The sequence below is a fragment of the Meleagris gallopavo genome, chromosome 32, assembly GCF_905368555.1.
Source record: "Meleagris gallopavo chromosome 32, MGAL_WU_HG_1.1, whole genome shotgun sequence".
In the NCBI taxonomy this organism is placed as follows: Eukaryota; Metazoa; Chordata; class Aves; order Galliformes; family Phasianidae; genus Meleagris; species Meleagris gallopavo.
This window is the reverse complement of record NC_139436.1, coordinates 230,230-246,237: the sequence shown is the minus strand read 5'-3', so window position 1 is coordinate 246,237 and position 16,008 is coordinate 230,230. Positions and strand designations below refer to the sequence as shown.

Sequence of the window (16,008 nt, the reverse complement as noted above, 5' to 3'; positions counted from 1 at the left end):
TTTGTGCTCTGCCAGGACCTGAGCAGTAGAGCTTTGTGCTCTGCCAGGACCTGAGCAGTAGAGCTTTGTGCCCTGCCAGGACCTGAGCAGTAGAGCTTTGTGCTCTGCCAGGACCTGAGCAGTAGAGCTTTGTGTTCTGCCAGGATCTGAGCAGCACAGCTTTGTGCCCTGCCAGGACCTGAGCAGCACAGCTTTGAGCTCTGCCAGGACCTGAGCAGTAGAGCTTTGTGCCCTGCCAGGACCTGAGCAGTAGAGCTTTGTGCCCTGCCAGGACCTGAAGAGTAGAGCTTTGTGCTCTGCCAGGACCTGAGCAGTAGAGCTTTGTGCCCTGCCAGGACCTGAGCAGTAGAGCTTTGTGCCCTGCCAGGACCTGAGCAGGTCACACAGACACACGGACACATCCCTGCTGCACTGCACGGACACACGGACACAAGGACACACCGACACACGCACACACAGACACACGGACATGCGGACACATGACACACAGACACATGGACACGCGGACACGCAGACACACGGACATGTGGACACATGGACACATCCCTGCTGCACTGCACAGACGCACGGACACGCGGACACACGGACACACGGACACGCAGACACACGGACACACAGACACACGGACACGCGGACACACGGACACGCAGACACACGGACACGCGGACACACGGACACACGGACACACAGACACACGGACACGCGGACACGCGGACACACGGACACGCAGACACACGGACACGCGGACACACGGACACATGGACACACGGACACGCAGACACACAGACACGCGGACACACGGACACGCGGACACACGGACACACGGATACACGGACACGCAGACACACGGACACGCGGACACACGGACACGCGGACACGCAGACACACGGATACACGGACACGCAGACACACGGACACGCGGACACGCAGACACACGGATACACGGACACGCAGACACACGGACACGCGGACACACGGACACATGGACACGCGGACACAAGGACACACCGACACACGCACACACAGACACACGGACACGCAGACACACGGACACGCGGACACACGGACACGCAGACACATGGACACGCGGACACACGGACACGCAGACACACGGACACGCGTACACTAGGACACACGGACACACACACAAGGACATGCGGACACACGGACACACGGACACAGACACATGGACACGCGGACACACGGACACGCAGACACACGGACACGCAGACACACGGACACGCGGACACACGGACACGCGGACACACGGACACACGGATACACGGACACGCAGACACACGGACACGCGGACACACGGACACGCGGACACGCAGACACACGGATACACGGACACGCAGACACACAGACACGCGGACACACGGACACGCGGACACACGGACACGCGGACACACGGACACACAGACACACGGACACGCAAACACACAGACACACAGACACACAGACACACGGACACGCAGACACACGGACACGTAAACACACAGACACACAGACACACAGACACACGGACACACGGACACGCGGACACACAGGAGGCTGCGGATGCCTCCTGCCCCGTTTCCAGGCAGAAATTCCCGCCCCCCCACCTGCACACGGCGCTGCCTTCAGTTCCAGCTCAGCTCCCTCCAACAAAAGCCTCTGTGGCTCCGATACCAATGGGGGGGGGGGCTTCAATCCCACCCCGGGGGGCTGCAATCCCACCCTGGGGCTTCAATCCCATCGCAGGGGGCTGCAATCCCACCCTGGGGTTTCAATCCCACCCCGAGGGGTTTCAATCCCACCCTGGGGCTTCAATCCCACCCTGGGGGGCTGCAATCCCACCCTGGGGCTTCAATCCCACCCTGGGGGGCTGCAATCCCACCCTGGGGCTTCAATTCCACCCCAGGAGGCTTCAACCCCACCCCAGGGGGCTTCAATCCCACCCAGGGGGCTTCAATCCCACCCTGGGGCTTCAATGCCACCCAGGGGGCTTCAACCCCACCCTGGGGCTTCAATATCATCCTAGGGGCTTCAATACTATCCCGGGGGGCTTCAACCCCAAGGGGTTTCAATCCCACCCCAGGGGGCTTCAATCCCACCGCAGGGGGTTTCAATATCACCTGGGGGGCTTCAATACCACCTGGGGGCTTCAATCCCACCCTGGGGGGCTTCAATCCCACCCTGGGGCTTCAATCCCACCGCAGGGGGCTTCAATCCCACCCTGGGGGCTTTAACCCCACCCTGGGGCTTCAATATCATCCTAGGGGCTTCAATACTATCCCGGGGGGCTTCAATACCACCCCGAGGGGCTTCAATCCCACCCCAGGGGGCTTCAATCCCACCCAGGGGGTTTCAATATCACCTGGGGGGCTTCAATACCACCCTGAGAGGCTTCAATACCACCCCAGGGGGCTTCAATCCCACCCTGGGGGGCTGCAATACCACCCTGGGGCTTCAATCCCACCCCAGGGGGCTTCAATCCCACCCAGGGGGCTTCAATCCCACCCAGGGGGTTTCAATCCCATCCCAGGAGGCTTCAATCCCACCCCAGGGGGCTTCAATCCCACCCAGGGGGCTTCAATCCCACTCAGGGGGGCTTCAATACCACCCCAGGAGGCTTCAATACCACCTGGGGGCTTCAATAGCATCCTGAGAGGCTTCAACCCCACCCCAGGGGGCTTCAATCTCACCCGGGGGGGCTTCAATCCTACCGCAGGGGGTTTCAATATCACCTGTGGGACTTCAATCCCACCCCAGGAGGCTTCAATCCCACTCAGGGGGGCTTCAATCCCACCCTGGGGGGCTTCAATACCACCCAGGGGGCTTCAACCCCACCCTGGGGCTTCAATCCCACCCCAGGGGGCTTCAATATTATCCCGGGGGGCTTCAATCCCACCCCAAGGGGTTTCAATCCCACCCCGAGGGGCTTCAATCCCACCCCAGCGAGCTTCAATATCATCCCGGGGGGCTTCAATCCCATCTCAGGGGGCTTCAATCCCACTCCAGGGGGTTTCAATATCACCTGGGGGGCTTCAATACCACCCCGAGGGGCTTCAATACCACCTGGGGGCTTCAATCCCACCCAGGGGGCTTAAATCCCACCCCGGGAGGCTTCAGAGAACGGGGAGCTGAGCCCCAGTGCTGCTGCACCGCGCTGTGGTGCCCCAGGCCTGGAGGTGCGGGGGCTGCGGGTGGTGGGGAGCAGCCAGAACATGGCAGCGGTGGGGCTGGGGGGACTTTGGTCCCTTCCAGTGCAACCATTCTGTGCTTCTGTGATCTGCAAGGACCCTTCCAACTCAACCATTCAGTGACTCTATGATCTTTCAGGACCTGTCCAACCCAGCCATACCACGATGATCTTTAAGGACCCTTCCAACTCAACTATTCCATTCTTATATGATCTGCAAGGACCTTTCCAACCCAACCATTCACTGGCTCTGTGATCTTTAAGGACCGTCCAACCCAGCCATGCCATGATGATCTTTAAGGACCCTTCCAACCCAACTATTCCATTCTTATATGATCTGCAAGGACCCTTCCAACCCAACCATTCAGTGACTCTATGATCTTTCAGGACCTGTCCAACCCAACCATTCACTGGCTCTGTGATCTTTAAGGACTCGTCCAACCCAGCCATGCCACGATGATCTTTAAGGACCCTTCCAACCCAACTATTCCATTCTTATATGATCTGCAAGGACCCTTCCAACCCAACTATTCCATTATTACATGATCTGCAAGGACCCTTCCAACCCAAACATTCACTGGCTCTATGACCTTTAAGGACCCTTCTAACTCAATATTCCATTATTATATGATCTGCAAGGACCCTTCCAACCCAACTATTCCATTATTACATGATCTGCCAGGACCCTTCCAACCCAACCATTCACTGGCTCTATGACCTTTAAGGACCCGTCCAACCCAGCCATGCCGAGGTTCTGTGATCTTTAAGGACACTTCCAAACCAGCCATGCAGCAATGATCTTTAAGGACCCTTCCAACCCAACTATTCCTCAGCTCTATGATCTTTCAGGACCAGCCAATCCAACCCCTTCTTTGATGACATTTAAGGTCCCTTCCAACCCAACCATCTCTTGGCTCCACCATCTTCAAGGTCCCTTCCAACCCAAACATCTCTTGGCTCCACCATCTTCAAGGTCCCTTCCAACCCAACCATCTCTTGGCTCCACCATCTTCAAGGTCCCTTCCAACCCAACCACCTCATGGCTCCACCATCTTCAAGTTCCCTTCCAACCCAACCATCTCATGGCTCCACCATCTTCAAGGTCCCTTCCAACCCAACCATCTCATGGTTCCTCCATCTTCAAGGTCCCTTCCAACCCAACCACCTCATGGTTCCACCATTTTCAAAGTCCCTTCCAACCCAACCATCTCTTGGCTCCACCATCTTCAAGTTCCTTCCAACCCAACCACCTCATGGCTCCACCATCTTCAAGGTCCCTTCCAACCCAACCACCTCACGGCTCCACCAACTTCAAGTTCCCTTCCAACCCAACCATCTCATGGTTCCACCATCTTCAAGGTCCCTTCCAACCCAACCATCTCATGGCTCCACCATCTTCAAGGTCCCTTTCAACCCAAACATCTCATGGCTCTACCATCTTCAAGGTCCCTTCCAACCCAAACATCTCATGGCTCCACCATCTTCAAGGTCCCTTTCAACCCAACCATCTCTTGGCTCCACCATCTTCAAGTTCCCTTCCAACCCAACCATCTCTTGGCTCTACCATCTTCAAGGTCCCTTCCAACCCAACCATCTCATGGCTCCACCATCTTCAAGTTCCCTTCCAACCCAACCACCTCATGGCTCCACCATCTTCAAGTTCCCTTCCAACCCAACCACCTCATGGCTCCACCATCTTCAAGTTCCCTTCCAACCACCTCATGGTTCCACCATCTTCAAGTTCCCTTCAACCCAACCACCTCATGGTTCCACCATCTTCAATGTCCCTTCCAACCCAACCATCTCTTGGCTCCACCATCTTCAAGGTCCCTTCCAACCCAACCACCTCATGGCTCCACCATCTTCAAGTTCCCTTCCAACCCAAACATCTCTTGGCTCCACCATCTTCAAGGTCCCTTCCAACCCAACCACCTCATGGCTCCACCATCTTCAAGTTCCCTTCCAACCCAACCACCTCATGGTTCCACCATCTTCAAGTTCCCTTCCAATCCAACCACCTCATGGCTCCACCATCTTCAATGTCCCTTCCAACCCAACCATCTCATGGCTCCACCATCATCAAGGTCCTTCCAACACAACCACCTCATGACTCTGCAATCTTCAAGGTCCCTTCCAACCCAATCATCTCTTGGCTCCACCATCTTCAAGGTCCCTTCCAACCCAACCACCTCACGGCTCCACCATCTTCAAGTTCCCTTCCAACCCAACCACCTCATGGCTCCACCATCTTCAAGTTCCCTTCCAACCCAACCATCTCTTGGCTCCACCATCTTCAAGTTCCCTTCCAACCCAACCATCTCTTGGCTCCACCATCATCAAGGTCCTTCCAACACAATCACCTCATGACTCTGCAATCTTCAAGTTCCCTTCCAACCCAACCACCTCATGGCTCTACCATCATCAAGGTCCCTTCCAACCCCACCTATTTCCTGATTCTATTACCCTACAGAACATCCACCTTTACACCAGTGACTGCAGCTCCCCGAGCACCTCAGAACCCGAATGGAGGCACTCACTTGTCGAGGCAGGCAACGCTGAGGCACTTTTCCTGGGGCTGAGGCTGCGCGGTGCTGTTGCCGGCCGCGGCGGTCGTGGTGCTGGGCTCGTTCTCCTGCAGGATGGAGTCGATGAAGGTGGAGGGAGACAGAGGGGTTTCGACAGCGGGGGGGTTCCCTGGGCTGGCCTCCTCTACCTTGGGGCTGCGGGAGGGGCTGGGGGGCTCCTCTTTGATGCGGACCACAGGGCTGCTCCTGGGGGAAAGAGAGAGGAGGGTGAGGATCTCGCACGCGTGGTTTCTGGGTGTGCTTCCACACAACCAGCCAGAAATCCTGCGCATACAAAGCCTCGAGGCAGCCACAAAGACGAGGTTGAAATCATCCCCAAATGTTTCTTCCTCGGCTCTGACCCTAACCAGCTCCCCTGATGTGGCTTTTTCTGCATCCCCCATTTGGTGCAGCTCCCCCAATACGCCAGAGTTCTGTGTTGTTGTTTTTGGGTGTCATGGTTGACCAACAGATTGCCAACACTTGACCAGTGGTTGACAATTTGTCAATTGTTGACCAACAGTCTACCAGTAGTTGACGGACAGCTGACAGATGATTGACCAATGGTTGACCGACAGCTGACCAACAGCTGAATGATTGTTAACCAATGGTTGATCATTGGTTGACTGCCAGTTGACCAATGGTTGACCAATGGTTGACCATCTGGCTGACCAACAGTTGACTAATGGTTGACCAATGGTTGACCAGTGGTTGATTGACATCTGACCAATGGCTAAATGTCAATTAACCAATGGCGGATCACTGGTTAACTGACAGCTGAATAATGGTTGACAAACAGTTGACCAACAGTTGACCAGTGGTTGACCAGTGATTGACTGGCAGTTGACCAATGGCTGAACACTGGTTGACTGACAGTTGACTAATGGTTTACAAATGGTTGACCATCTGGTTGACCAACAGTTGACTAATGGTTGACCAATGGTTGACCAGTGGTTGATTGACATCTGACCAATGGCTAAATGTCAATTAACCAATGGCAGATCACTGGTTAACTGACAGCTGAATAATGGTAGACCAGTAGTTGACCAACAGTTGACCAGTGGTTGACCAATGGTTGACTGACAGTTGACCAATGGTTGAACACTGGTTGACTGACAGTTGACCAATGGTTGACCAATGGTTGACCATCTGGCTGACCAACAGTTGACTAATGGTTGACCAATGGTTCACCAGTGGTTGATTGACAGCTGAACAATGGCTAAATGTCAATTAACCAATGGCAGATCATTGGTTAACTGACAGCTGAATAATGGTTGACCAGTAGTTGACCAAGAGTTGACCAATATTGACCAATGGTTGACCAGTGGTTGACTGACAGCTGACCAATGGCTAAATGACAGGTGACCAATGGCTGAACACGGGTTAACTGGCAGCTGAATAATGGTTGACCAATGGTTGACCAACAGTTGACTAATGGTTGACCAACAGTTGACCAACAATTGACTATTGGTTGACCATCTGGTTGACCAACAGTTGCCTAGTGGTTGACCAATGGCTGACCATCTGGTTGACCAACAGTTGCCTAGTGGTTGACCAATGGCTGACCATCTGGTTGACCAACAGTTGCCTAGTGGTTGACCAATGGCTGACCATCTGGTTGACCAACGGTTGACTGACAGCTGATCGATGATTGACCGGTGGTTAACCAACGGCTGATCGATGGTTGACCGACAGTTGAATAATGGCTGACCAACGGTTGACCAACAGTTGACTAAAGGTTGACCAGCAGTTGACCAGCAGTTGACCAATGCTTGACAAGCAGTTGACCAACAGCTGACCAGCAGTTGACCATCTGATCAACGGTTGACCAAAGTGATGCTGCTCAGTGCCCCGCAGGCACTTCTGAACAGGGTGGGTCACAGGCAGGAGGTGGTGGTTGGGTTTTTTTTTAACAGTGCAGTTCAAACCAAGCAGCTTTTGATGCGGCCCTGCTGTAAATGGTGCAGCAGCACCTTACAGCACCTTACAGCACCCTTTCTCAACATCCCCACCTGGACATGCACGGCACAGCCACCACCGTGCCGGAGCTGTTATGGGAAGGGAAAGTGGCTCCTTTGGTCAGCCCTCATTGCGCGGATGGAAACCACCCAAGCTCAGTGGTTTGGGGTGGAAGAAGCTCAATCTGTCCCACTGGAAAGGCCAGCAACAACAATAAAGAACATGAAAAGGCCCATTTAGCCAACGTGTGGTCTGTGTTTCAGTGTGAGCGTTCCTAGCAGGGGGCATTAAGGCAATAAATGGCATCTGTGGGTGATTCAGTGCCTCGGGGGAAGCGCCAACGTCAGAAATAACCTATTAAAGAGGAGGGGAAAAAAAGAGACCACAGCGGGATAAAGAAAGATGGGCCCACGAGGCTCAGCTCAACAGCCCCCGGTGCTTCGTGGGAGTGGGGCCACGGGAGGAGCAGCAGCACTGGGGGCACTGGGGGAGCCTTGGCCGTCCCAGAGATGGGGGCAGGGGTGCACGAGTGGCTTCCTCGAGGTGTCGGGTCCATCTCTGTTGTTCTTCCAGTGATGTTGGCACTAAAAAAGGAGCTGCTGTAACACGGCACCATGGAACGGGTCGGGCAGGAGAAGGGTCCTTAGAGACCGCAGAGACACAGAATGGGTTGGGTTGGGAGGGTCCTGGAAGATCACAGAACCGCAGCACGGTTGGGTTGGAGGGAAAACCCCGACCCCACTGCCGTGCCCAGAAACGGGAGACGATGCAGTGGGCACAAACTGGAGCCTGGGGAGCTCCATCTGAACGTGAGGGTGTCCAGAGGTGACCCCCAGGCAGAGCACAGGCTCCCAGCAGCGCAGAGCTGCCCGCTCACCTCTCATCCAGGCTGCCGCTGGGAGATGCTGAAGGGCTGGACTGGGCCAGCTCCGTCACGTCCGAGATGATGGGACCAGAGTTGGTCGATGAATCCGGGGAATAGATGTTGGAGCCGCTGTATGCTGGGGAGGAAGCCTGAAACGACAAGGGCAGCACGTTTTCTTGGAAATAGGAAAACATACAAATACCAGATTCCTTTCCTGGACCACTCAGCACTCGGACTTTTGGAAGCTCTGACTTGAAGCTTTCTCCTCCCACTCAGCACCTCCACTTTTACGCTTCCAGGAGAGCTGGAATTTGTACGGTGAGGATCTACAGATGGACAAAACTGGATGAGGAAACCTTCAAAGTTCCCTTCCGACTCAAAAGATCCTAGGATTCTATGAAACAGAAGTTGCAAGAAATACAAGATTTCCACTCCAGTAATGGCCAACGGGAAATGGCTGCATTTCGCTATCAGTCTTGCTAAGAAGCAAAACTCGAGGAGTTGAAATGAACACAAATGCCATCATCAGCACCTGCCACCTCCAGATGAGAAGATGGATGGAGGTGGTACACAGAGAGCAGTGGTGAATGGCTCGTGGGTCAACGGATGGGGATTGGCTACGGAGGTGTCCGCCAGGGGGTGGGGGGAGATGGTTGGAGATCATATGCAGAGTGGTGGTGGGTGGCTCTATGGGTCAAGGGATGGGGATTGGTGACAGTGGTGTCCCCAAGGGGATGGGGGGAGATGGCTGGAGATGGTACACAGAGAATGGTGGTGGATGGGTCAGAGGGTCAAGGGATGGGGATTGGTGACGGTGGTGTCCCCAAGGGGACAGAGGGAGATGGTTGGAGGTCATATGCAGAGTGGTGGTGGGTGGCTCTATGGGTCAAGGGATGGGGATTGGTGACAGTGGTGTCCCCAAGGGGATGGGGGGAGATGGCTGGAGATGGTACACAGAGAATGGTGGTGGATGGGTCAGAAGGTCAATGGATGGGGATTGGTGACAGTGGTGTCCTCCAAGGGATGGGGGGAGATGGTTGGAGATGGCTCACAGAGAATGGTGGTGGATGGGTCAGAGGGACAACGGATGGGGATTGGTGACAGCAGTGTCCTCCAAGGGGACAGAGGGAGATGGTTGGAGATGGTACACAGAGAATGGTGGTGGATGGCTCAGAAGGTCAATGGATGGGGATTGGTGACAGCAGTGTCCCCAAGGGATGGGGGGAGATGGTTGGAGATGGTACACAGAGATTGGTGGTGGATGGTTCAGGGGGAACAACGGATGGGGATTGGTGACAGCAGTGTCCTCCAAGGGGACAGAGGGAGATGGTTGGAGATGGTACACAAAGAGTGGTGGTGGATGGCTCAGAGGGACAACGGATGGGGATTGGTGACAGCGGTGTCCCCAAGGGATGGGGGGAGATGGCTGGAGATGGTACACAAAGAGTGGTGGTGGATGGCTCAGAGGGACAACGGATGGGGATTGGTGACAGTGGTGTCCTCCAAGGGGACAGAGGGAGATGGTTGGAGATGGTACACAGAGAATGGTGGTGGATGGGTCAGAAAGTCAACGGATGGGGATTGGTGACAGTGGTGTCCCCAAGGGATGGGGGGAGATGGCTGGAGATGGTACACAGAGAATGGTGGTGGATGGGTCAGAGGGTCAAGGGATGGGGATTGGTGACAGTGGTGTCCCCAAGGGGACAGAGGGAGATGGTTGGAGATGGTACACAGAGAATGGTGGTGGATGGGTCAGAAAGTCAATGGATGGGGATTGGTGACAGTGGTGTCCCCAAGGGATGGGGGGAGATGGTTGGAGATGGTACACAGAGAATGGTGGTGGATGGGTCAGAAAGTCAATGGATGGGGATTGGTGACAGCAGTGTCCCCAAGGGGATGGAGGGAGATGGTTGGAGATGGTACACAGAGAATGGTGGTGGATGGCTCAGAGGGTCAATGGATGGGGATTGGTGACAGCAGTGTCCCCAAGGGATGGGGGGAGATGGTTGGAGATGGTACACAGAGATTGGTGGTGGATGGTTCAGGGGGAACAACGGATGGGGATTGGTGACAGCAGTGTCCTCCAAGGGGACAGAGGGAGATGGTTGGAGATGGTACACAAAGAGTGGTGGTGGATGGCTCAGAGGGACAACGGATGGGGATTGGTGACAGCGGTGTCCCCAAGGGATGGGGGGAGATGGCTGGAGATGGTACACAAAGAGTGGTGGTGGATGGCTCAGAGGGACAACGGATGGGGATTGGTGACAGTGGTGTCCCCAAGGGGACAGAGGGAGATGGTTGGAGATGGTACACAGAGAATGGTGGTGGATGGCTCAGGGGGTCAATGGATGGGGATTGGTGACAGTGGTGTCCCCAAAGGGATGGGGAGAGACGGCTGGAGATGGTACAGAGAATGGTGGTGGATGGCTCAGGGGGACAATGGATGAGGATTGGTGATGGTGGTGTCCTCCAAGGGGACAGAGGGAGATGGTTGGAGATGGTACACAAAGAGTGGTGGTGGATGGCTCTATGGGTCAAGGGATGGGGATTGGTGACAGCAGTGTCCCCAAGGGATGGGGGGAGATGGTTAGAGATGGTACACAAAGAGTGGTGATGGATGGCTCAGGGGGAACAACGGATGGGGATTGGTGACAGCAGTGTCCCCAAGGGGATGGGGGGAGATGGTTGGAGGTGGTACACAAAGAGTGGTGGTGGATGGCTCAGGGGGTCAATGGATGAGGATTGGTGACAGTGGTGTCCCCAAGGGGATGGGGGGAGATGGTTGGAGGTGGTACACAAAGAGTGGTGGTGGATGGCTCAAAGGGTCAATGGATGAGGATTGGTGACAGTGGTGTCCTCCAAGGGGACAGAGGGGGATGGTTGGAGATCATATGCAGAGTGGTGGTGGATGGCTCAGAGGGTCAATGGATGGGAAACGGTGATAGTGATGTCCTCCAGGGTAAAGCGGGAGATGGTTGGAGATGGTACACAGAGAATGGTGGTGGACGGCTCAGGGGGTCAATGGATGAGGATTGGTGATGGTGGTGTCACCAGGGGACTCTTCAACCGCTTTATCAATGGCAAGAGAGGAGGATTTACTGCACCCCCGGTGCGCAGACGGCCCCGAGCGGAGCGGTGCGGTTGATCCAACAGATGAGTTGGACCAGATGGCCTTTAGAAGTCCTTTCCAACTCAAAACAACTCCGTGGTTCTACGATCCCAGCTGACAGCAGCCAACACGTGGGGAGCACGGAGACGCTCGGCAGCCGCTCCTCGGGGCCGTGGGCTTGGGGCTGCCCCGCTGTGGTCCCAGGCACTGGGATTCTCCTTCCCAGGTGAAGGATCCCAGCGGGCACAGAGCGAGCAGGGAGGTGGGCAGCCCACCCACAGCCACGTGGGAACGCTTTGCTCTATCTTTGTTCTATCCGACCGGGACCACGGCGGATCCATTGCGCTCATGGGCTCTGAAAGCCACCCAGCCAGCTCTGGGCAGAACACCACGCGTGCCCCGGGGCTGGGAAAAAAGGAACCAGCTGCATTTCTCATCACTGGAACAGCTCCCGGAGGTTCTGTGTGAAGCGTTTGCTGCGAGAAGAACGGCGCTTTGAAAGCAGAGATCACAGGAGCTGGAAGGGGAACACAGAGCTGCCGCGGGCAGTGTGATGGCTGAGAGCTCGTAAGCACGGCCGGGAGGGTTGGGGTCAGCTGGAAATGCTCCAGGACCACCGCAGCCCAACAGGTGCTTGACTTCGGGAGGCAGAGCTCGGTGCGGAGCAGGCAGGGGTCATCACCATCTGCCATTGGGGATGGTTTCATTTTGCTGCAAGGAAAACTCGGCCACGCGCCGAACAGCTCTCACGCGAGGCAGGTTTAATGAAGCTAAGGGGCAAGGACTTGCAACCCCCACTATCAGCACGCACTGATACAGCCCTGCCAAAAAGACCTCAGGGGTACCGGAGGATGGGAAGCTGGACGTGAGCCACTCGAGGTCAGGCTGGACGGGGCTCTGAGCACCTGATGGAGCTGTAGGTGTCCCTGTTCCTTGCAGGGGGGTTGGACTAGATGAGCTTGGAGGGACTCTTTCAGCTCAAATGATTCTGTGAATCATTTGATGTATGGCCAGAAACTGCAGCATAGGAAGTTCTGCACAAATGTGGGCAAGGACTTCTTTAGGTGAGGTGACGGAGCACTGGAACAGGGCTGCACAGGGAGGTGGTGGAGTCTCCATCACTGGAGACATTCAAGACCCACCTGGACACCGACTTGAGCCACCTGGTGTGGGGAACTGCTTTGGCAGGGGGTTGGACTCCGTGATCTCTGGGGGTCCCTTCCAACCCCTCCGATTCTGTGATTCTGTGATTCTGAGGCAGGCGGGGCTGCCAGGTGGGGAGGGGGCCCTGGAGGGGCTCACACAACACCGGGACTGAGCCCGGCAGAGCCCTGCGGATCTCCTCCCCCCGGGTGCTCCGTCACCCGGCCCTGTGGGCTCCTGGTGTGACCCACAGAAAGCAGGCTTCTCGTGGGAGCCGTGCTGATTACACACAGCCGCCCATTGACCAGGAAGGACCCGTCCAACCCAACACTTCTACGGTTCTACAATCTTGGAGGACCCTTCCAGCCCAGCCATGCTATGTCTCTATGATCTTTAAGGACCTTTCCAGCCCAACCATGCTATGTCACTATGATCTTTAAGGACCTTTCCAGCCCAACCATGCTATGTCTCTATGATCTTTAAGGACCTTTCCAGCCCAGCCATGCTGTCTCTATGATCTTTAAGGACCTTTCCAGCCCAACCATGCTATGTCTCTATGATCTTTAAGGACCTTTCCAGCCCAACCATGCTATGTCACTATGATCTTTAAGGACCTTTCCAGCCCAACCATGCTATGTCTCTATGATCTTTAAGGACCTTTCCAGCCCAACCATGCTATGTCTCTATGATCTTTAAGGACCTTTCCAGCCCAACCATGCTATGTCTCTATGATCTTTAAGGACCTTTCCAGCCCAACCATGCTATGTCTCTATGATCTTTAAGGACCTTTCCAGCCCAACCATACTATGTCTCTATGATCTTTAAGGACTCTTCCAACACAACCACCCCACGTCTCCATAACCTTGAAGGACCCTTCCAACCCAACCATGCTATGTCACTATGACCTTTAAGGACCCTTCCAACCCAACCATATTATGTCACTATGATCTTTAAGGACCCTTCCAACCCAACCATATTATGTCACTATGATCTTTAAGGACTCTTCCATCCCAACCATGCTATGTCACTATGACCTTTAAAGACCCTTCCAGCCCAACCATGCTATGTCTGTATGATCTTTAAGGACACTTCTGACCCAACCACCCCATGTCTCCATAACCTTGAAGGACCTTCTGACCCAACCATTCCATGGTTCTACAGTCTTTAAGGACCTTCCAACCAATCCATTCTATGATCCTATGGTTCTTTGAACTTTAAGGACCCTTCCAACCCAACCATGCTATGTCACTATGACTTTAAAGACCCTTCCAACCCAACCATGCTATGTCACTATGACCTTGAAGGACCCTTCCATCCCAACCATGCTATGTCACTATGACCTTTAAAGACCCTTCCAACCCAACCATGCTATGTCACTATGATCTTTAGAGACCCTTCCAGCCCAACCATGCTATGTCTGTATGATCTTTAAGGACCCTTCCAACTCAACCATCCCATGTCTCCATAACCTTGAAGGACCCTTCCAACCCAACCATGCTATGTCACTATGTCTTTTAAGGACCCTTCGAACCCAACCATGCTATGTCACTATGACCTTGAAGGACCCTTCTGACCCAACCATTCCATGGTTCTACAATCTTTAAGGACCCTTCCAACCCAATCCATTCTATGATCCTCTATGACCTTGAGGGACCCTTCCAACCCAACCATGCTATGTCACTATGACCTTTAAGGACCCTTCCAACCCAACCATGCTATGTCACTATGACCTTGAAGGACCCTTCTGACCCAACAATTCCATGGTTCTACAATCTTCAAGGACTCTTCCAACCCAATCCATTCTATGATCCTATGGTTCTCTGAACAGTAAGGACCCTTCCATCCCAACCATGCTATGTCACTATGACCTTTAAGGACCCTTCCAACCCAACCATGCTATGTCACTATGACCTTTAAGGACCCTTCCAACCCAACCATGCTATGTCACTATGACCTTGAAGGACCCTTCTGACCCAACCATTCCATGGTTCTACAATCTTCAAGGACCCTTCCAACCCAACCATGCTATGTTACTATGATCTTTCAGGACCCTTCCAACCCAACCATTCCGTGGTTCTACAGTCTCCATGGACCACTCCAACCCAACCCATTCTATCTTCTATGGCTCAACGATCTTTAAGAACCCTTCCAACCCAACCATTCCACGGCTCTGTGATCTTTAATGACTCACACATCCAATTTACTTTGAGATAAATCCAAAGCAAAGTCCAAATCAGCAGAGGGAAGCAGAGCAGCACCACTGCACCACCTCTGCTGCTGGTTGGACTGGGTGGCTCTTGCTTGGTCAGCGACCCAAAGCCCCGGTCCCATCAGAACCTTCTGGAGAACTACGGGGTTCCAGGGATACCTCGCAGCAGCTCAGGGGACATTTGGGTTATATCACTGATGTGCTTCTATGAGATGGTCAGGGAGCTGGACCCAGAGATCTTTTAGGTCCCTTCTGTCCTATTCTGTTTGGATTTATTCCATCTTGCTTGATCTATCTTGTTCTGTTCTGTTCTGTTTTGTTCTGTTCTGTTCTGTTCTGTCCTGCTCTGCTCGATTCTGTTTGGATTTATTCCATCTTGCTCTGATCTATCTTGTTCTGTTCTGTTTTATCCTGTTCTATTCTATTCTGTTCTGTTCTGTCCTGACCTATCCTGTTCTGTTTTATCCTGCTCTGTTCTGTTCTGTTCTATCCTGTTCTGTTCTGTTCTGTTCTGTCCTGCTCCGCTCTGTTCTGTTTGGATTTCTTCTATCTTGCTCTGATCCTTCTTTTTCTGTTCTGTTTTCTGTTCTGTCCTGTTCTGTTCTGTCCTGCTCTGTTCTGTCCTGTCCTGTTCTATCCTGTTCTGTTCTATCCTGCTCTGTTCTATCCTGTTCTGTTCTATCCTGCTCTGTTCTGTCCTGCTCTGTTCTGTTCTGTCCTGTTCTGTTCTGTTCTGTTCTATCCTGTTCTGTTCTATCCTGCTCTGTTCTATCCTGTTCTGTTCTATCCTGTTCTGTTCTGTCCTGCTCTGTTCTGTCCTGTTCTGTTCTATCCTGCTCTGTTCTGTCCTGTTCTGTTCTATCCTGTTCTGTTCTATCCTGCTCTGTTCTATCCTGTTCTGTTCTATCCTGTTCTGTTCTATCCTGCTCTGTTCTGTCCTGTCTGTTCTATCCTGCTCTGTTCTCTCCTGCTCTG

At 53.9% G+C, this 16,008-nt stretch overlaps 1 protein-coding gene across 2 annotated transcripts in view; it reads right to left on the bottom strand.

Annotated features, from left to right (window-relative positions):
- HSF1 (heat shock transcription factor 1) overlaps positions 1–16,008 on the bottom strand; it is a 94,824-nt gene that overhangs the window by 20,602 nt on the left and 58,214 nt on the right. The window contains exons 8-10 of one of the 2 annotated variants that reach the window (XM_085214660.1): positions 8,585–8,721; positions 5,898–5,955; positions 5,722–5,816 (exon numbers count right to left, since the gene is read on the bottom strand). In XM_085214660.1, coding sequence (XP_085070786.1) covers positions 5,722–5,816; positions 5,898–5,955; positions 8,585–8,721 — 290 coding nt within the window. Of the gene's footprint in view, positions 1–5,721; positions 5,956–8,584; positions 8,722–16,008 lie in introns of both variants that reach the window. The other variant, XR_014880713.1, reaches the window with a different exon arrangement.